Source organism: Dermatophagoides farinae, chromosome 1 (assembly GCF_024713945.1).
Source record: "Dermatophagoides farinae isolate YC_2012a chromosome 1, ASM2471394v1, whole genome shotgun sequence".
In the NCBI taxonomy this organism is placed as follows: Eukaryota; Metazoa; Arthropoda; class Arachnida; order Sarcoptiformes; family Pyroglyphidae; genus Dermatophagoides; species Dermatophagoides farinae.
Window position 1 is genome coordinate 46,586 of NC_134677.1, and position 20,407 is coordinate 66,992.

General features: G+C 33.8%; 7 protein-coding genes and 1 long non-coding RNA gene across 15 annotated transcripts; 4 read left to right on the top strand and 4 right to left on the bottom strand.

Annotated features, from left to right (window-relative positions):
• Positions 1-44: 44 nt before the first annotated feature.
• amrt (TM2 domain-containing protein 2 amaretto) lies at positions 45-998 on the bottom strand. The gene is made up of 2 exons (XM_047054010.2): positions 571-998; positions 45-511 (listed from the first exon to the last, which is right to left on the bottom strand). The coding sequence occupies exons 1-2, from the start codon at positions 908-910 to the stop codon at positions 204-206; spliced, it is 648 nt and encodes a 215-aa protein (XP_046909966.1). The 5' UTR covers positions 911-998; the 3' UTR covers positions 45-203.
• Positions 999-1,075: 77 nt separating this feature from the next.
• Positions 1,076-3,570, bottom strand: LOC124491383 (serine/arginine-rich splicing factor 3). Of its 2 annotated transcripts, XR_012832212.1 has the most exons (5): positions 3,222-3,570; positions 3,018-3,158; positions 2,912-2,953; positions 1,683-2,633; positions 1,076-1,468 (listed from the first exon to the last, which is right to left on the bottom strand). XR_012832212.1 is itself a non-coding variant. In XM_047054013.2 (4 exons), exons 1-4 carry the CDS (start codon positions 3,431-3,433, stop codon positions 1,351-1,353), a joined length of 513 nt encoding a protein of 170 aa, XP_046909969.1. In that variant the 5' UTR covers positions 3,434-3,569; the 3' UTR covers positions 1,076-1,350. The 2 variants fall into 2 exon arrangements, 1 of the variants encoding a protein (XP_046909969.1); XM_047054013.2 differs by lacking the exon at positions 1,683-2,633 and having other exon boundaries at positions 3,222-3,569.
• A 1,024-nt stretch (positions 3,571-4,594) lies between these two features.
• Positions 4,595-5,356, top strand: LOC142597496 (uncharacterized). Its single transcript, XR_012832214.1, has 3 exons — positions 4,595-5,037; positions 5,092-5,172; positions 5,230-5,356. It is a non-coding gene; the product is annotated as an uncharacterized LOC142597496 (long non-coding RNA).
• A 1,263-nt stretch (positions 5,357-6,619) lies between these two features.
• On the top strand, positions 6,620-7,209 carry LOC124491382 (cyanate hydratase). The gene has a single exon (XM_047054012.2). It carries the CDS (start codon positions 6,632-6,634, stop codon positions 7,181-7,183), a length of 552 nt encoding a protein of 183 aa, XP_046909968.1. The 5' UTR covers positions 6,620-6,631; the 3' UTR covers positions 7,184-7,209.
• Smyd5 (SET and MYND domain containing, class 5) lies at positions 7,070-8,636 on the bottom strand. Its single transcript, XM_047054004.2, has 2 exons — positions 8,444-8,636; positions 7,070-8,376 (listed from the first exon to the last, which is right to left on the bottom strand). The coding sequence occupies exons 1-2, from the start codon at positions 8,492-8,494 to the stop codon at positions 7,228-7,230; spliced, it is 1,200 nt and encodes a 399-aa protein (XP_046909960.1). The 5' UTR covers positions 8,495-8,636; the 3' UTR covers positions 7,070-7,227.
• Positions 8,637-8,723: 87 nt separating this feature from the next.
• On the top strand, positions 8,724-10,441 carry LOC124491375 (polyprenol dehydrogenase). Of its 2 annotated transcripts, none has more exons than XM_047054005.2 (4): positions 8,724-8,896; positions 8,993-9,138; positions 9,233-10,086; positions 10,156-10,441. In XM_047054005.2, exons 2-4 carry the CDS (start codon positions 9,054-9,056, stop codon positions 10,357-10,359), a joined length of 1,143 nt encoding a protein of 380 aa, XP_046909961.2. In that variant the 5' UTR covers positions 8,724-8,896; positions 8,993-9,053; the 3' UTR covers positions 10,360-10,441. The 2 variants fall into 2 exon arrangements, with proteins under 2 accessions (XP_046909961.2, XP_046909962.2); XM_047054006.2 differs by having other exon boundaries at positions 8,731-8,896; positions 8,971-9,138.
• On the top strand, positions 10,437-17,167 carry shi (dynamin-1 shibire). Of its 6 annotated transcripts, none has more exons than XM_075730616.1 (10): positions 10,437-11,181; positions 12,127-12,287; positions 12,348-12,512; positions 12,581-12,760; positions 12,827-13,956; positions 14,216-14,377; positions 14,447-14,757; positions 14,822-14,921; positions 14,980-15,362; positions 16,653-17,167. In XM_075730616.1, exons 2-10 carry the CDS (start codon positions 12,212-12,214, stop codon positions 16,828-16,830), a joined length of 2,685 nt encoding a protein of 894 aa, XP_075586731.1. In that variant the 5' UTR covers positions 10,437-11,181; positions 12,127-12,211; the 3' UTR covers positions 16,831-17,167. The 6 variants fall into 6 exon arrangements, with proteins under 6 accessions (XP_075586731.1, XP_075586736.1, XP_075586747.1 ...); XM_075730621.1 differs by lacking the exon at positions 16,653-17,167 and adding an exon at positions 15,778-16,573; XM_075730632.1 differs by lacking the exon at positions 16,653-17,167 and adding an exon at positions 15,783-16,573.
• Positions 17,168-17,217: 50 nt separating this feature from the next.
• LOC124491381 (uncharacterized) lies at positions 17,218-18,804 on the bottom strand. The gene is made up of 2 exons (XM_047054011.2): positions 17,864-18,804; positions 17,218-17,804 (listed from the first exon to the last, which is right to left on the bottom strand). Exons 1-2 carry the CDS (start codon positions 18,390-18,392, stop codon positions 17,689-17,691), a joined length of 645 nt encoding a protein of 214 aa, XP_046909967.1. The 5' UTR covers positions 18,393-18,804; the 3' UTR covers positions 17,218-17,688.
• Positions 18,805-20,407: the final 1,603 nt, after the last annotated feature.

The following is a 20,407-nucleotide window of genomic DNA, read 5'->3' on the forward strand; positions in this document are numbered from 1 at the left end:
AGAAAGAAAAATTGAAGATAAAGAATAAACAGAGACAGAAATTAAAAAATGGATTTTCAATTTTTAATAATAATACACGATTATGTAAACATAAACAAAAGTGTTTATAAAAAAAAACATTTCATACGAAAAAATAATATTTACAATCAACTTGATTGATTACCGATTCAAGATGGTGATCACATTTACATTTAGTTTCAAGTTTAGACATAAGGCATCCAATTACTACCATCTTCGGGAACAAGATTACCAGTGATCAATAGGATGATATCGACAATCCACCAGATTCCAACACCACCAATCGTTAATAATTTACCGATTGCCGTTCCGATATGGCCAAGATAGAATCGATCCATACCGAGAAATCCCAATAAAACAGAAAACAATAATGCTGTGATAAAATAATGACCATTATATCGAACACATGGTAGACCTTTGCGGATAAAAGTTCGATTACCATAACATTCGATAAAACTTAAAGCATGACAATAACTAGAACCAAAGTAGATGCCTAAATTTGAAACGAAACAATCAATCATCAATGATTATCAAGTAATAATGTATGCTTACCTCGTTGTCCACCTTGAAACTGCAGACATCCTAGGCCTCCGCTTTGATGATAAGATGTTTCATTACCTTGATGATCTATCAATTCATCACATTCAATAAAATCCATCGGTAAATGATCACAAGGTACATAGGGTGAATGAGGACCATAATTTTTGTCTGGACAAAGTTCATTATCACACCAATTACCATTGCTATTCTTTGTCCAATTTGGTGATGTCAGAAGTGTATCCAATTCTGACGATGAATTGTCTTTCGAAATGATCGATTCATCACCTGATGTTAATTGACAAAGTAATGCCAAAAGAACTAACCATTCACATAAACAATCGAATGGAAACATTGTTTAATAGACTAACCACCAACACATTCGATCATAACAATTCAATCGATATGTTAGTTTTATCGAATGACTCATGTACTGCATCTATGAACGGTATCTACTTTCAAGCTGATCGTGACGCGCGTGATGTGATTTGAGAGAGAGAGAGAGAGAGAGAGAGAATTGTTAAAAGCAAACAAAAACAAAAAAAATTCTTTAAATTGCCTTTTTCAAGAACTAAAGTGAAATTGAAAATAGTCAAATATTCATGCAATTATCAATGTTGGTCACATTATTATATACTAAATAAGAAGAATGATTTAAAATGAAGAAAAAATAGAATAAAATATAATGGAAAAATTAAATGTTTGTTTCCAGATTCATTCAAACCAAATGTCGATGATGTCAAGTGAAGAGAAAAGAATCTATTTCAATTTCAATGTTATGTCGTCCATTTCATTTCATCGTCTTTCACGTGATGGTGAGCGAGATGGTGGAGTCCTTGGTCGATTACGAGATGTGGAACGTGAACGAGATCGGCTTGGTGTGCGGCTTGAATATCGTCGTCGTGGTGGTGACCTAAAAAATGGACCGAAATCAATATCAATCCAGACGAGATGAAAAAGAGATTCAGTAATGACAAACAGAATGAATGGCAAATAGGTAGTAGATGGATGTATATTAATATTAATAATGATAATGATGATAATGATTTGAGATAATTTGCATTTTTGTTTTAGTCAATTCAAAAAATGACACACATCTTATCAACATTGATAATTTGGTACTATACCGAATTTGAATGAATGAATGAATGAATGAATGGAAGAATTCATGATGTTCGATATTATACATCATTTCATTTCGAACAATCATCGAAGCAACACCAGAATCCAAGTTTGGCTCTCGAAATCGTCCAACAATGGTTTGTCTTGTCTAACAACGGCTGTCAAAATATCAATTTGGAAGTGTAGCAGCGCTATACAGTTGAACAAGTGGTAAAGTTGTGTTGCTTTATGACTATTCGAACGAATGATCCAAGATCAATAGACAGATAGAGGGCCGATGTTTCTCTGCACTGATGCGACTCAATTTGTTAACATTTCGGAAATGGAAATGTAAGTGTATCTTTCTGCAATCAAATCAAAGCAATAACGATGACAATCGCGCTGTGGAATTAAATTTTTGGTCAGAAATCAGATCAATCGTCGGTATTATCAAAGTAGTCGATGATATTTGTTTGTCTTGGCAAACAAATGGAAACAAATTCAACTTTCACTGGGGCTATCAGATTTCTTTTCGGTTAAAGATGTTTTTCTATGGGACAAGTTATGATCAAGTTACGCTATAAATTAGATTTTGGTTTCCTTGAATTCAGATTTTTAACAAAAATTATCAATCAATAATCAATAATCAATATATACTTAAATGTTTTGCGTTCGATGCATTGGCAGAACAAAACAGTATGACTGATGATGAGACAGACGAACCGACAATCGGCTCAAGATGTCACATCAAATCAATAAGCTATTCAGAAAAACAGGCATAAACATATCAATTTGAAGATAAAGATGCATGCCAAAAATGGGCGGTCATCGGCGGTTGACCGTTGTCCGCAAACATCATCAAAGTTTTTTGTTTGTTTTTTACCGGAACCGAAGTTCAATAATATTCAAGGTGAACACTGAAGTAGCAGTAGTTGTATGAATGTAGTAGAAGGGATATTAGGTGGTTGGTAAATCACCTAAATTGGTTTCATAAAAAAGGATATATAGAATTGCATAATAATGTGCAGAGAATGATAGAGAAAAACAAAAACAAAAAAAAATTTAAGAAAAAAAAGAAAAGAAAAACAAATAAAAATCATGGAAGGAAAAAATGGCCAACACTTTAAGACTACAACTCAACTGAAACGTTATTCATCTTGAAACGTTATTCACACACATATATGGACTAACTTTGAAAATTAGCATTTGAAATTTTTTTTTTCATAATTTTTTACAATTTCAAAAACATAAATACCTCGAACGAGATCGGGAAATACTTCGACGTCGGTAATCACGTCTATTGATTCATAAATAGAATATACTTGATAGTTAAATTGTTTTCAACAATGTATGGTTAATACCTTGGTCCACCATAACGATCGGCACCGCCACTACGATCATAGCCCGGTCCTCCTGCACCACCACCAAACCGGCGACCACCGCCGCCTCGTCGACTACGGCCATGAGACATTTCAACACGAACTCGATTTCCACCAATTCGACTATTTTTTGAGAAAATTTGCAATTTGTCAAAAATTCAATTCATGACAATCGGTCAAACTTACGTTCCATCCAAAGCACGAACCGAATCTTCGGCATCGCGGCTATCTTCGAATTCAACAAATGCAAAGCCGGGAGGATTTCGAGCCACCCAAACATTTTTTAATGGTCCAAATTTGGCAAAAGCATTTTCCACATCAGTTTTGAGACAATTGTCTTGAAGATTACCCACATATACTTTGCAATCTGGATTCCAGCTACGGAAACCACGAGCCATGATGATTATTTTGAGGTGTTAGATAGATGGCCAAGTAGATTTTTGGAATCTGGTATATATTCAAATGACAAACAATCGTACCAGCCCCAAACTCAATGGCAGATCGGCGAGCTCATTTTCACAGAAAAGAAAGTAGGGTTAGTACTAACCAAAAAAGGTTAGTACTAACCCTAAAAACTAACCCAAGAAGGTTAGTACTAACCTTCTTGGGTTAGTACTAACCATTTTGGGTTAGTGCTAACCTGCAATGCTAACCTTCTTGGGTTAGTGCTAACCTTTTTGGGTTAGCAATCACCCGAATTGGTTAGCGCTATCCATTATTTTAAAATTTAATTTTTTTTGTATTATAAGATAAATTATCAATAATCATTAATTAATAAATTAATATTTATAGTGAAAAAATAAATCAGAAAAATAATTTTCGACCAAAACAACAGAGTAATCGATATATAATGAAATCAATTTATAAGCAAAAATTTATAACTAAATTATTCAGATTTATTATTATTTAATGAATATTATATCAAATACCGAAATGTAATTATCAAAATTTTAAAAAAGATGGTCATCATAAATCATTTTGGAGTGCGAAACTACGATGATGATATCGATAATAATCAAGATGGTCATCCAATTCAACAACAATCAATGGCTACAAAAATGGCCATCATGAATCGTCATCATCCTGCTACACTGATTGATTTACCAAATATGATGATAATGTCACCACAATTACAGCATCATAATTTTCAACACCATCAACAACAACAACGGAATATTGTACATGTGCTGTAATCAAACATCCATGAATGCAAATATTCCACCATCATCATATCATCAAGCAGCAGCAACAGCTGCATCGCCACAACAAATACCAATTTCAATACCAAATTCACAATCATTTGATGCTGCTACTAATGAAATTCGTGATGATTCGCATACATTTAATTTATACATGTAATAACATTATGTGGACATAACATGGTTATAATCGTATCGAATATTATGTTCGCAGCTATGATTGAGGAATGGACACTATTGAAATATTATACTTCGACGTCGGTAATCACGTCTATTGATTCATAAATAGAATATACTTGATAGTTAAATTGTTTTCAACAATGTATGGTTAATACCTTGCTCTATGGCAAAAACAATGCATTCATTTTGCCGCCTAAAATTTCCAAGTCCAACTAATGAGCAACTGCGCATAGTCAAGCAGTGGTAGTGCAGCTAACTATTTTCAATGCAAATGCTGCGCGCTTCTTTTCCCTTCTATTCCCCATACAAATTTGAATTTGATCGTTGTAAAAATCGAACATTCGAATTCAACGGTCGTCGAAGACGGTTGTCCTCACTCAACTTTGCGCTATTTTTCGTGATCATGTCGTGATATTTTTTTCATTTTTTTCTATTTTAATCGTAGATTTTTGCACTAAATTTTGGAACAAAGAATTTAATCGATTCAAGATTATCGTTGTTCAAACTTATTGTGGTCTAAGATCAAAAATTGGCCCCGAAATCGATGAAGATCGTTTGGTTCGGTCATCATGTAATCATGATACAAGTTGGCGAACAAATCCCATTTTCGATGACTTTCAAATGTATTTATGACATTTTGTTTTCACCAAATTGTATTCAATCATATCCTTTTCAAGTTTTCTTTTTCAGAGTCCATTATACTTGATGTATGACAATGTATGGAATTCGGATTAATATGTGAAAACATGGTCAATGAGGTAATTTACATTTTGCCTTAGATTGAAAATGCTAACAATTTTCCTTGTCTTTTGAAGCATAAAATTTTCATTGATGATCAATGATCATCATTAGACATAAAATTGGTGCCGTCTTTATAAAAACGATCATGGTAATGATGCCGAACATTACAAATTTATTGGTGGATATCTGGTCATCATCAGGTAACTTTCTAATTTCGCTATCAATGATTCTAACACGGAATTGGAGCAACTTATTCGGTAAGTCGACATATTCATTCTTCATATCTAATAAAGATTGGTCTATCTTTTTTTATTAGGTTTGTTCCTGAAATTTTACAATCATCAAATTGAAATTCGATTGATGATTATGTTCGAGATCAATTCGACGGTTCCATTGTTCATCAGCATTCAATTCAAGAATAGTTTGGCCATGTTCAACACATGATAACAGGTTAGGCTAGGGTTAGATTAGGCTTAGGAACATGATCTGAGCTATTTCCTATTGAATTTGATGCTGATTGAATCTTTGGAATCAATGAAGCGATCGAAATTTGGCTTGAAAATGGTCATAAGCAAATGAATAGATTAATTGAACAAACACTAATATTTATCTTCATCAAGTAGAATTTTGTCTTGTGAGACAATTGTCTTGACTTAGGATTACCCACATTGGGAAATTGCAATCTGGATTGTAACATGGACATCGAATATTGGACCTATTTCAAATGGTCATGGTAAGCAAATGAATAGATTAATTGCACAAACAACTAATATTTATCTTCACTTAGGATTGCCGGCGAACAATTGGGAAATTGAATCTCGAACCACGGATAGAATTTGGACAGCCATGATGATTATTTTGGTAAGCAAATGAATAGATTAATTGCACAAACAACTAATATTTATCTTCACTTAGGATTGCCGGCGAACAATTGGGAAATTGAATCTCGAACCACGGATAGAATTTGGACATTGTCTTTGAACATGGACCGCGAACATTGGATCTATTTCAAACGGGACAATTAACGTTGTATGGCGCAATTGGGATGTGAAATATGGATGTATTTTATTATTTCTAATATTTTAATAAATTAATATTTCAATAAAATCAATTAAATTTCAATATATATCGATTAAATTTTAATGGGGGTCAAATGCAATAAAAGGGGGTAAAAATTGCTGCAACAATCGCGTGATGAACGACACAATCGATGATTTCGATATATCGTTGCAACAATCGGCTGGCAAAATTGCTCATAACCCAAAAAGGTTAGTACTAACCCTAAATGGTTATTTTTTGTATAATAACCAAAAAAGGTTAGTACTAACCTTTTTACTTTCTTTTCTGTGTTTTTGGATTGAATAATATTCAACTGCATTGTGCTCAGATTAAAACAGACGCATGCGCTAAGAATTTTGCACTGTTCACATACAATGTATCAGTGTTTATTTATTTATAAAATTTTTCAACTCGAAAATGAATCGAAATTTATCATCTTTGATGCGAAATTTTTCGCGTTACAATTCGACAATTAATTCTGATTTGAATTTGAATTTCATGTCAAAAAATGTTGCGTCAAAAATAATTTTAGATGCTAAACGTAAATCGAATTTAAAGTTCGCAGAACTTGCCAATAAACTTGAAGTGAATAAAGTATGGCTAACATCGGCCATTCTTGGACAGCATCCTATAAACGAACAATTATCTCGACAATTGGTAAAAATTCTAAGCATACAAAGACCAGGTGATGAAATGGAAAAACTCATTCAAATACTTGGTTCGATTCCGGATAATCGAGGATTGGTCAATCAGACGGTAACACGTGATCCGACCATTCGAAGACTCAACGAATTGCTCGACATTTATGGCGATACATTCAAAACATTGATAAAAGAAGAATTCGGTGATGGTATAATGTCAGCAATCGATTGTACCGTTCATTTTGAAAAGCAAACAATCGACGACAAAGAGGATCGAATCGTTATAACAATTAATGGTAAATATTTGCAATACAAAAATGATAAATGAATCGAATAAATTGATCAAAGTATTCACCAATGTTTTACAAATAATCAATCACAATTCATTGCTTCGTCATCATCGGGATTTGATTGTAAATCGCTGTCTTCATCTTCTTCATCACTGGTTTCATCGGCATCATTTGTTTGTTGTTGACATTTTGGACAATGACAAGTGAATAAATAATTTTGCTGTAGATATTTATTTCGGCTATGTCGACTTCGATCTTTCCAACATTCATCCAGATAGCAAATGGTTATTTCTTCGCCCGGATTGATTGTTTCCAATGCTTTCAATGATAGAATGAAATTGTTATGTTGGAAACATGTTTCACTATTTGGTTGACAACTATGATTAATACAGCTCTGCAGTTCATAAAGACCAGATCCTTCTGTGTTTATGAAACATCCAGAAATTTGTTCCATTTTTTCAAATAATCCATCAATCAATTGATTAATTTGTTCACATTCGGCTGGATTATTGGCAACTAATCGTTCACAATTTCGTGCCCATTGACTGAATGCACTTGTTCCAATTCCTTGGCTATTTTTTCCAACTATCGCCAATAGTGATTTAAAGCCATTTTCAGTCAAGAAAGGATTCAATATTTCCTCATTTGGAAATAAATCCACGATAATCTGACGAAGAATAATGATTTGTTCCTGAAATTTATCGCCACATAAAATATGGACAAATTTTTCTGATTCTTGGGCAGTATTACTTGAAAATTGTTGCAATTTTTCTACAACAGTTGCATCCTGTTTGATACGAGCTAGAATTTTCACCAATAACATTATACTGGCTGTTTCAGGTGGATAGTGAATCGATTTCCAATGTTGACACAATTTATTCAAATTGATAGCCATCGTTTCTGATTGTGACGGGCACAATGTTTGATGATAACTTTCACGCGCACGTTGACGACATTCAATCGAACAATATCGTTCCTGTCGACCACAACCTAAACAATCGACATGTTTACATTTATCGGTCTGACAACATTGTTCAACATATGGTAATTGAATGCATTCTTTTGTCAATCTGGAAACATTCTCTTCAGCCGTTTCTAATGGTGTTAAACAATATTGACAAGCGTCATATTTACATTCAGCATTCCATAAAAACTGCGAACAAACTAATGGCGATTCTTCAAAGATTATTTCACCCATAACAATCGTTTCCTTTGCTATTAGTGATCGACCCTGTAAAATAAATGTATCGATACATTTCATTTCATTTCATTTCAACCGCCAAATAATAATCAAATACCTTGATCGGATCATAATTGATTACGAACTTAACGGTGTTATTAGTGGCCATTTTATTTAAACACCACAGTACATTATTACAATAATAATGGATGGATGTGGATGGTGATATTTATTTATAAGAAAAAGTTTTTTATACCAATCATGTGTTAAATACGTAAATCACACACACACGAGGCGTGATATTGTAAATCAATGAATGACGTATTCGATACATCAACACAGATGCGCAAGCGCGAACATTTTTCATTTTAAAACAAAACAAAAATTCATTCTGAACATTACTATTGAAAAAATCATCAGCAATTTAAAGCCAAAAAAAAAATCACATCCAACACATTGTATTGTGTGTCATCAATCATTCATCATTTGTTTGTCTGATGATCACATACCCTACATTTTGTTTTGTTTCGAAATCAGATTATCAGGAAATCAGATCATCATCGATTGGGAGGTAATCCAATGATTAATAATTGATTTCCGTTTGGGAAAAAACATTGGCTATTCCAATTTTGAAAAAAATTTCAGTTTGTAATTTTTTTTTTGACAGAAACAAACAAGATCATCTCATCCAGTGGTTTCTCTAGTTTGCTGAAACACAAGAAATCATCATGAATATTTTTGCACCACTTCTTTCTGCTTTGGCCGTTCTATCTCACCACAGTAGTGATGTGAAGGGCTTCGAAATTGTCATCAGTGAGTATTTGGATAAATGTCAAACATTTTCATTTTCATTTTCATTTTCATTTTCATTTTCATTTTCATTTTCATTTTATTCATTCATTCATAGATCCAGTATTCATAACGGCAAATCGTCTTCAATTTTATGCTGTGGTTCTGCCATATCTATTGCGTGAACACCAACGCAAAGTTGCACCATATCAGAATAATATTCGAATTTTAAATGAAAATGATCCTGATATTCGTGGAAATCTAGAGGGCAAAGTTGCCATCATTACTGGTGGTAGTCGTGGTCTTGGTGTCGAAGTGGTTCGATCATTTCTCCGTAAAGGTGCTCGTGTAATCACTACGGCTTCATCGAATGATCCAAGAAAAATAGAATCCCGATATAAATCGATAACGAAAGGCATACCGGTTGGCAAATGGAATCTGGAAATCTGGCATCTAGATCTAATGTCTATGAATTCGGTGATAAGATTTTTGGATCGATTCAAGAGTCAAAATGATACGCGATTGAATTATTTTATTGGCAATGCCGGTGTAATGTTTCCGCCATTCAAATTATCCGAGGATGGTTTTGAATCGCAATTTTCTATCAATTATCTTGGTCATGTATTGATGTCATATTATCTATTGCCATATCTATATCGAACAGCAAAAGATGAACGTGATCAATCACGATTGGTATTGGTTACATCATGTTTACATCATATCCCAACAAGAATTCGTTTTAATGATTTGCAATCACTGCAAGTATATTCACCACATTATGCGTATGGATTATCCAAACTATCTGTTTTGATGTTCATCTATTCACTGAATCGTACATTGAGCATTAAACAAGATTGGAATGAACGTGTTAAAGTATTTGCTGTACATCCAGGATTAGTTGATACAGATCTATTGAACACGATCGAAATAATGAAACAATATCCATCACTAGCGAATCAATTGACATTTCGTGTAAGTAATCAACCAATCAACATCGATCATCGATCACCGATCACCGATATTTGATTTCATTTTTTTCAGGACACAAAAGCCGGTGCAGAAACCATAATATATGCATCATTGTCAAGTCAATTAAAGCAAAAAGGTGGCGAATATTTCGAAGACAGTAAAGCAACCAGATCAAGCATGTTATCATATAATCTGGATGTACAAAGCCGTTTATGGATGGTTACCAGGAATTTACTGGAAAAATGGACCAATGGATATTGGTTTGAAGATCTTTAAATCCATGTCTTCATGTGTGTGTTATTCATATTTTCATTTGTTATTGACCAACAAAACTATTAAACTAAATTGCCACATCAAATATATGCAAGAATCTACTAACCAAATATATAGTACACACTGCACACTAACTGGGCATTTGCGCAAAAAAAAATTTGGAACCATTTTCATGAAATTTCACCGAAAAAAACCGGCGCAATGATAGCTTCACATATATAGGCCAGTGTTAGATACAGTTTTTTTTTGTTTGGTTTCATAGTCGTTGCCGTTGCCGTTGAATGGTAAGACCTTCAAGAGAACAAAAAATTCTTCATTGCCTTTTCCATATCGAACAGTGAGTGTCACATTCAAGGGCCTTTTTCTCACTCTCTCATAGGGGCTTTGGACCAAACGTTATTTTTTGTTTTCGTTTTTTCATCATCTGAATGGTTTCCATCTTTTTGATTCATTGATCTGTATTTCGTTTCATCAATTTTGTTTTTTATTTGCTTTTGTTTTAATAATCAAATCATCATCGTCATCTATGAACCGAAAAAAGTCTTCCAAAATAAAAATCAATTGTTGTTGTGCGTCATCACCATCACCACCATCGAATCATTATCATCATTGAATTGAATCAAAACAATCGCCTAAAATGAATAAATTGGTCATCATTATCAATTAGCTTTGAATCTCACACACAAACACAAACACACACACACACACGACGATTTAATATTTTGGAACAATAAAAAAGTGACATTTTAGTTTTATTTTCTTTGTTATCAAATTCAATAAATAATCGGCTAAAACGCCAACAATAATCACAGATAATAATAAAAGGTACGTTTTTGATAATCAATTTGTTGACCAATAATGATTCAAGAAGTGAGTGATCATCATTTATCCAAAAACTGACTAGTGACTGAATTGAATTGTGAATACAATTAATTTTCATCAATCACAATAGACAATCAGAGATGCAAAGTTTTTTTGATTATTGAAAATTGATTGAATTTTTCTCAATTTGTGGTGGGCGTGAAATCATGATGATGATGATGATGAGCAATAATAATGCAAAAGCAACGAGAAAGAAAAAACCTAAACGCATGCGTAATCGATAGCCTTGTAGCGCCAGTTAAAAAATAAAGTAAAAAAAATAAGTGGATGTGTAATGCATGCATGCATTAATCTTGCTTGTTACGCCATTGATCATGATGATGATGATTGCCAGAAAAGAGAGGCGGTTGTTTGGTTGACTCGTTCGTTTATCGTTTTTTGTTCTGTTCATTATTTTCCGAGTTTAGTTTGAGTTTGTTTGTGTGTATTGTGTGTATTGTTTGTGTTTGTGTGTGTGTGCATGAGATTCATGATATATTTATTCAATTCAATTCAATTTGTATTATATCATCATCATCACAAAGTAACAACAGTTTTCATCCAAAAATAAAGCGTAAAAAAAGATAATTTCTGAAACAGCTGCCTGTTCTTGAAATTGAATGTTATAGGTGATTAATCAATTGTGAATTCAATTCTTTTTTTGTAGCAATCCTTATTCTTTTCTTTTGTTGTTGTTTTTTCTCGACCATTCATTTATTCATTCATTCATTCGTCGAGCATTTGTCAAACATTCGAATTCGTTCATTGATCCACCTCTCTATATAGGAATTCATTGCATTAGATTGTGAATGATTTCCTCTCGTTCATTCATTTGTCGCATAATTCATCAGTCTATGAGAAATTCTAATCAAAATTTGCATTTTTTCATTTTATTTCTACCAAAACTAGATCTTTCATGACGATTTCAGTTTTGCCTCCCAAGTGGATCAGCAAAAAACAAACGATTTTTGATTGATTTGTCTTTCAACAATTAATGGTCGCTGGCAACGACGGGATGGAAGGCCTTATCCCCATTGTCAATAAATTGCAAGATGCATTTTCTGCATTGGGTATGTTGAATTCTAGTTGATTGGGTTATTCATCATCAAATGGTTTTTTATTCGTTACAGGTGTGTCCATGTCATTGGACTTGCCACAGATAGCAGTTATTGGTGGCCAATCTGCGGGTAAATCATCTGTTTTGGAAAATTTTGTCGGTAGAGATTTTCTTCCACGTGGTTCAGGTATCGTCACACGAAGACCGCTCGTATTGCAACTGATCCACTCGAATATGGGTTTGTATATTCAAAAATGAGTTTTTTATTACTCAATGTTTGTTGTTGTTGATGTTATTATTCACTAGAATATGGCGAGTTCTTACATTGTCGTGGTAAAAAGTTCACCAACTTTGATGAAATACGTAAAGAAATTGAGGATGAAACCGATCGAACCACCGGATCAAACAAAGGCATCTCGCCAATACCAATCAATCTTCGAGTTTATTCACCTCATGTATTAAATTTAACTTTGATTGATTTACCCGGTTAGTCATGACATAAACAAAATTAGTGTTTGTTTTTTTTGTAATGGAAACTAATATCTCTCTTAGGCATGACAAAAGTACCGGTCGGTGATCAACCAGCCGACATTGAGCATCAAATTCGTGAAATGCTTTTGACATATATTCGTCGTGAAAATTGTCTGATTTTGGCCGTAACAAGTGCAAATCAAGATTTGGCTACATCTGACGCTTTAAAATTGGCTAAAGAAGTTGATCCAGAAGGTTTACGTACCATCGGTGTAATTACTAAACTTGATTTGATGGACGAAGGTACCGATGCCAAAGATATTCTTGAGAACAAATTATTACCACTCCGACGTGGTTATATCGGTGTGGTTAATCGTTCACAACGTGACATCGAGGGACGTAAAGACATCAAAACAGCTTTAGATGCTGAACGAAAATTTTTCCTCTCCCACCCATCATATCGTCATATGGCAGACCGTATGGGCACACCATATCTTCAACGTGTGCTTAATCAACAACTGACCAATCACATTCGTGATACATTGCCTGCATTGCGCGATAAGCTCCAGAAGCAAATGTTACAGCTGGAAAAAGAAGTGGAAGAATATAAAAACTTTCGTCCGGACGATCCGACTAGAAAGACAAAAGCAATGTTGCAGATGATACAACAGCTACAAACAGATTTCGAACGAAACATTGAAGGATCCGGTTCAGCTGCAATCAATACATCCGAATTATCCGGTGGTGCTCGTATCAATCGCATATTTCATGAACGTTTTCCATTTGAAATTGTTAAAATGGAATTCGACGAGAAAGAACTCCGACGTGAGATTGCGTTTGCCATTCGAAACATTCATGGTATTCGTGTCGGTTTGTTCACACCCGATATGGCCTTTGAAGCTATTGTTAAACGACAAATCGGTCAGCTTCGAGAACCATCAATTAAATGCGTTGATTTAGTTATTGCCGAAATGGGTAATGTTGTTCGCCGTTGTACACAGAAAATGGTTCGATATCCAAGGCTACAAGAAGAAACAGAACGAATCATAATGTCACATGTCCGTGAACGTGAACAAAAAACAAAAGACCAAATAATGATGTTATGCGATGTTGAATTGGCCTATATGAACACAAATCACGAAGATTTCATTGGATTTTCCAATGCTCAACAATCAGCAGACAATTCACAGAAACGCAAACTAGGAAATCAGGTAATAATCTGCTTACATGTATTGTATCAGAATCGATTCTAGCATTGATAACTCATTGTTGATCACATTTAATTTTTTTCCCTTTCTAAATGCTGCATTATTGTTATTGTTTTGTTGAAAAAAAGACTGGGGTAAGATTCTCGATCTTTAAGTAGTTTTAGATAGGTTTAGATCCGATAATAATCTATTAATGTATAAGCTTAGGAATGCATTGAATATGAACTAATTTATCAATCAACAATTGTTGAAATCATTTTAGGTAATTCGTAAAGGCTACATGAATATTCACAATTTGGGTATCATGAAAGGTGGTTCACGTGATTATTGGTTTGTATTGACCAGTGAATCGTTGTCCTGGTATAAAGATGAAGAAGAAAAAGATAAGAAATACATGCTTCCACTTGATGGTCTCAAAATTAAGGTACCTTTTTTGTTGTTATTATTAACAATTGTTTATAATGATGCCACGTGATTACTACTTTGCCACTAGGACATGGAATCCGGTTTTATGTCACGACGACATACGTTTGCATTGTTCAATCCTGATCAAAGAAATGTCTATAAAGATTATAAACAATTAGAATTGTCATGTGAATCACAGGAAGATGTTGATTCATGGAAAGCATCATTCCTTCGTGCTGGTGTCTATCCCGAACGTAGTAGTGAAGCCAGTACAGCCAACGGCGGTGAAGATGGTGCCGATGCAGGTGTATCTAGTCTTGATCCACAATTGGAACGACAAGTGGAAACAATTAGAAATTTGGTCGATTCATACATGAAAATCGTCACCAAAACATATCGGTAAATATTTGATCATTTTTTCAACAGACGAAAACATTAAATGTCTATTTTTTCTCATTTATAGGGACCTCGTTCCCAAGATCATCATGCATCTTATGATCAATGAATCGAAAGATTTCATTTACTCAGAGCTGTTGGCTCAACTTTATCAAGCTGGTGATCAGGTGAGTAAAATTTTTCTTGTTGCTATCATTACTTATGAAATCAAATTCATTTCAATAGTCAACGATGATGGAAGAATCTCCAGAAGAAGAACGTAAACGAGAAGAAATGTTGCGAATGTATCATGCTTGCAAACAAGCATTACAAATCATTGGCGATGTATCAATGCAGACTAGCTATCAACCGGCGCCACCACCCATTAAAGATGATTGGTCATGGCGTAATATGGCGCCATCGCCAACACCAATGAGTAATAATATATCAAAAGCACCGCCACCGGCAACAAATCCAACAGCTCCAATGAATCGGCCACCACCACCAAGCTCGAATCCAAGCCGAGGTGCACCACCACCACCTGGACGTCCGGCCCCGAACGTTCCAGGCAGAGGAACAGCACCACCACCAGTTCGTCCTGGAGGATTACCGCCTCCATTGATACCAACGTGAGTAACTTTTTTTTCATTTTTTATCAATCTACCATTCTTGTTTATCGAGCAAAGTGAGACGAATTATTATTATTATCGTCAAGTAATAGTACAAACTTTTCTCTAAACTAATCTGTGCTTCATTGTCCTTGTCTTAATTTGTTTCCCATAAATCGATTTGTCCATACATGTCCATATAATCAATCAAATACATTTGAATAACAACGCTGCTGCTGCTGCTGCTGCTTATTTTGCTGTTAACAACAATTACTGCTCCAAAACAAAACAACCACAACAAATCTGTTTCAAATGTAAATATCTAACCAATCAATCTCTGTGCTTTCTAATCTCTTATCTCTTATTTATAATTTAATCCATTTTTTCTGTGCCAAAAAACAAATCAAATCAAAACATTGTTTACAAACACAATCAGACGAGGAGGAGGAATGCCTAATCTACCACCACGTATCCAACAAGGTATACAGCAAGGCATCACACAGGCTGTTACTGATTCAGTGCTCGATGCTTTTGGATTCGGATCACATAAATAAAAAATCTACTAAATCATTAGTCTCAACAACCACAACAAACAATTATTTAATGTTGAAAACGTTCTGCTTAATTATTTGTTACCCACTATCTTGGGAAAACACAAACTGAATCCAGAATCTCAATTCCGATACTTTGATACAACCAAATGAATAGAATATCATGTTTTTTCTCTTGATTATCTTCTCATATATATTGATGGTTAATGTTTGATTTATTACCCATTTATAACACATTCATAAATATAAATACTTTATTCCTAGTGCATAATAATAATAATAATGATAATATTGAAATTGAAATTGAAATGTCAACTGTTTTCAACCACATATACATTTTTTCTCTCCAACACCTGTGCACACACACACATCTACCACATTTAATTCATCATCTCAGATAATCAACGTGTGTTTAGTCAAATCTCTCTCGACCATTCGTTTCTTATCAATAATGCTTCTGCTTCACAGTTCTGCTTTCAATTTCTTTGAAAATTCTCGTTCAAATCTACTAATCAATTACTAAGTAATCTCTATCTCTATTCTCTATTATTAATAATATAAATGATTGAAATTGAATTGAATTTGATGATTGATGATTGCTAATGTTATAAATTGATTTATTATTATATAAACTGATTAATTTGGCTGCAATAATTATAATAAATGTCTTTTAAAATTTCTTTACCAATTTAATTATTGAATGGAAAATATATTAATTCTTTGCATTTCTTCCCCTGCCCCGATCATCACCCAAACACAGAAGAGTCAGTCCAAGTCCATTAGTCAATAATTTTCTGAATCAAGTGGCCAATAATCAACAAGTGCAGAATCAGATGATTAAAATAGCTACCAATCCACAGGTACAAAATCATTTAGCTAATGCTGCATTTGCTGCACTGGAAAAACCATCATTACCACCACGGCCAATAAATCGATAGTATTTTTCGAGCATTAATATGCCAACAATATTCGAAACTACTGATGGTACCTCCTACTCATTTCATTTCATCTGATTGGTCCCCAAGAAATTCTAAAAGATTCTAAAAAAAAATCTTCACAGACATTCCTTTTCTATGGATTCGTTCATTTGGAGAAAAGCTCTTTCCTATTGAAACAACAAATTGTCATTTTTTTCTCGTTTTCTCATTAATCTAATTTTGTTATCCTCCCGTGTGTTTGCTGTAAATAACATTTTCTTTCATTTCCACATAATGTTATTTTAGTGAAAAAATGAAATTAAAAAATCAACAATAAATATATTATATTATACTAGTAGATTATTACATCTGATACAATGCTTGATTGATTTTGGAAAAGTTTCATGCTTTTTGTTTTGTTTTGTAATGAAATTTAAATTTATTTATTCAAAAATCAAAAAATTATTCTCGAAAAGAAAACAAATAAAAATCGAAAACATCTCGGTGTTTTTGTTTTTGTTTCTGTTGAATGATTTGTTAGTTGGTCTAAAGACGAAAATTGAGAAAAGAATGAATGAATGAATGAATGAATGAATGACGAGAAAAAATACTATGTACATGAATGTACACACCACGAACAGAAAGGAAACGAAAGTGAAAAAAAAAATTGGACAAGCAGCAGTGTGTGTTAGTTTGATTGTTTTTGATTAATTTGTGACTGAAGAAGTATTGGGCTTTGTGAATTTTCATTATAAAAATTAACGCTTTAATGATGTGATGATGATGATGATAATGATGATGATGGCGATGATGACGAGGAAAATGATTCAAGGTAAAATTATTGAGGATTTTTTTATGCATAACTCGCTGCATTATCTATTATTTTTTACGATCAAGGTGATGGATTGGTGATGGCAACTGTGATCCATATGAGGATTGTGGTCCATACGATGGAATTGGTGGTGGGCCACCATATTGGCCATTGGGGAAATAGTCTGTTAAGAAAATGAACGAGGTATCGTTATAGTGGATGAAACAAAAAAAAGACTCTTACTGTCTGGTGTTGCAAATTGTGGGAAAACATTGCTGCCACCAAAATGATGATCATAACCTGGTTGCTGTGGTGGTCCATACATTGAACTGTCACCACCTAAAAGAGCCATTGGATTCTGGTACATAGAATGATGATGTGGTGAATGTGGTTGATGTGATGGTGGAGCAGCATATGGACTTGCTGCTGATGGTGGTCCTGATTGTTGGCCAGCTGCAACATTAGCGAATTGACTCAACAATGGATTACTTCGTAGGGCATTTATATATTGAGATGATGCTGCCGTAGCCAATTGACTTAATGGTCCACCGCTATTCGAACCACTGTTGATCAATGATCCAAGAATTTGGCCAAAACCATAATTTGATGTCATTAAATTCAATGGACTTGATCCACGCATCAATTGACCTAATGGGCCGGATAATTTGAATCCCGAGAAACCGCTATCGCTGCTACCGCCGAAAGAAAATTGACCAGAAACAATATGCAATAGCATACAAACTAATAAACAAGTGATTTTGTTGTTGTACATGATGTCTATTTGTTCGGTGTATATTTATCCAAGTTATGTGAAGAGATTTTTTGGTAACCAACAACAAGAAAGCAACAAGAAGAAAAACAAAAAATCAATGAAACTGATGAATGACCAAAGTCAACGATTGCTGGCAAATGAATGAATGAATGAATGCTGTAACCGATACGATAAATGAACAAAAAATGAATGAATGAATGAATGAACGTACGTCGATCTGTTCGATGTCGTTTGAGATATGTCGATCGGATATGTGTGTGTGTGTCCGATTTTTCGGCTGGTTTGGTATGGTCAATATAGTGTGTGTGTGTGTGTGTGTGTGTGTGTGTGTATAACTAACAAAGTGTCGAACGAGTTACGAATGGAAAAAACGATGCTTCAACAAGGATGTTTAAACTTTTGGTGATTTCATATAAATGAAAAAGAAAAAGAAGAACTAACTAACATGAGTGGGAGACTTTTTTCATTTTTTATTTTATGGATAAAAGTGAAATTCAAACCATGAGTATGTACCATATACCAACAGTTTATGTGTGTGGCGCTCTTTCCATTGGCATTTTTGATTGTCTCTTTTACCATTCAAGAAAAACGACAACGACAACAACAACAACAACCGGCAGACTTGAATAAACCATACCAGCCAATCATCATCATCATCAGAAGAAGAAAAAGAAGAAAATGAAAAAAAGGCGAAAATCGAACGAAATCTCTAAATGACCAAATGAAATGATTAGTAGTGAAAAAAAAACAAATTTCTAAAATTAAAACCGACGAACAACAACACAACGTCAGCTTCAAATCATCCATCTTTCTCTGTATTAGTTATGTTGTGTTTGTAAACCTGGTATTCGCTTATCTTTTTTCTTTTTTCTCTTGTTTCCTACCGATTTTCTTTCATCATCATCATCATCATCATCATTGGTTGGTTATACATTATATACATTATCATTATATAAATAAATGGTAGCCCTCAAGCATCACTTTTATATATATGGTGATTGAAAAGATCCATGATGAGATCCGACGACGATGGCGACGTCGTTTGTTTTCTGCTTTTCTTCTGAATTAGAACGAAGGTGGAATGACCACCATAAGAATGAGGTCAGTTGAATTATCCAAAAAAACATCATCACTATACTATAGCAAATATACTTTTCTAAACTAAAAACCAACATTTGCAATGATCATCATCATCATCATCAACAACAACAACAACAAGTCTCATAGCTATAATGGATGAATGGATATCATCTATCGTTGTTCTCTCTCTCTCTCTCGTTCGCTGCTTTTTTCTCTTTTTTTTATCTCCATAACAATGTCTGATCCGATCGTCCATCGGCTTTTCCTTTATGTTCATGTTGATGACCGTATCTATAGCTTATCAATATGACTAAAATACATATTGCTTGTTATTGTTGAATTTATTATGATGAATGAATCAATGAATCAATGAATATGATGAACCAAGTTTAATTTGGTTTGTCTTTTTTAAAATTTTCTTTTTTTCGTTTTCGAATAAACAAGAGAAAAAAATCGCAAATTCACAAAAGCGATACAAATTTGAAATTCTGAAAATGTCAAAAAGGATGACAATCAATTAAAATGTTAGAATTTCGATTTACCAACTTTCTTTGGGAACGGACTTGTAGGATAGGTACTTTTTTCATTCGAACGTTAGAATTTCTCAAGTGATGTTGATCTTGGTGATCACTTTTTTGCTCACTATTTTTGCCATTTGCCTCTTTTCTTTTTTCAAGCCTCATCCATTCGCGTCGATCATTTTCAGTGAATAAATGAAAAAAACGATTTCGGCAAACAACGGCGTATACGATCGATAATGATATGAGATGACTTGTTGTTGTTATATCCATACATTCATTCATGAACAACTCGTTTAAAAATAAAAAAAATAAAATAAAAAATGAAATGACCATCCATCCAACAGGTCGTCCACACCGTTTGTTTATTGGTCACTCCATTCATTCATTCCTTCATATTTGAACCACAACCGTGTA

Excerpts from the sequence above, each read along its gene's own strand:
- amrt (XM_047054010.2), bottom strand. The coding sequence starts at position 910 with ATGTTTCCATTCGATTGTTTATGTGAATGGTTAGTTCTTTTGGCATTA. Across the intron at positions 512-570 it reads GTTTCAAGGTGGACAACGAG|GCATCTACTTTGGTTCTAGT; the intron begins GTAAGCATACAT and ends TTTCAAATTTAG.
- LOC124491383 (XM_047054013.2), bottom strand. The coding sequence starts at position 3,433 with ATGGCTCGTGGTTTCCGTAGCTGGAATCCAGATTGCAAAGTATATGTG. Across the intron at positions 2,954-3,017 it reads GATCGTTATGGTGGACCAAG|ACGTGATTACCGACGTCGAA; the intron begins GTATTAACCATA and ends ATGAATCAATAG. Across the intron at positions 1,469-2,911 it reads ATTTCCCGATCTCGTTCGAG|GTCACCACCACGACGACGAT; the intron begins GTATTTATGTTT and ends TCCATTTTTTAG.
- LOC124491382 (XM_047054012.2), top strand. The coding sequence starts at position 6,632 with ATGAATCGAAATTTATCATCTTTGATGCGAAATTTTTCGCGTTACAAT.
- Smyd5 (XM_047054004.2), bottom strand. The coding sequence starts at position 8,494 with ATGGCCACTAATAACACCGTTAAGTTCGTAATCAATTATGATCCGATC. Across the intron at positions 8,377-8,443 it reads TCAATTATGATCCGATCAAG|GGTCGATCACTAATAGCAAA; the intron begins GTATTTGATTAT and ends TTTATTTTACAG.
- LOC124491375 (XM_047054005.2), top strand. The coding sequence starts at position 9,054 with ATGAATATTTTTGCACCACTTCTTTCTGCTTTGGCCGTTCTATCTCAC. Across the intron at positions 9,139-9,232 it reads GGGCTTCGAAATTGTCATCA|ATCCAGTATTCATAACGGCA; the intron begins GTGAGTATTTGG and ends ATTCATTCATAG. Across the intron at positions 10,087-10,155 it reads CGAATCAATTGACATTTCGT|GACACAAAAGCCGGTGCAGA; the intron begins GTAAGTAATCAA and ends CATTTTTTTCAG.
- shi (XM_075730616.1), top strand. The coding sequence starts at position 12,212 with ATGGTCGCTGGCAACGACGGGATGGAAGGCCTTATCCCCATTGTCAAT. Across the intron at positions 12,761-12,826 it reads AACTTTGATTGATTTACCCG|GCATGACAAAAGTACCGGTC; the intron begins GTTAGTCATGAC and ends TATCTCTCTTAG. Across the intron at positions 14,758-14,821 it reads ATCGTCACCAAAACATATCG|GGACCTCGTTCCCAAGATCA; the intron begins GTAAATATTTGA and ends TCTCATTTATAG.
- LOC124491381 (XM_047054011.2), bottom strand. The coding sequence starts at position 18,392 with ATGTACAACAACAAAATCACTTGTTTATTAGTTTGTATGCTATTGCAT. Across the intron at positions 17,805-17,863 it reads ACAATTTGCAACACCAGACA|ACTATTTCCCCAATGGCCAA; the intron begins GTAAGAGTCTTT and ends TTTTCTTAACAG.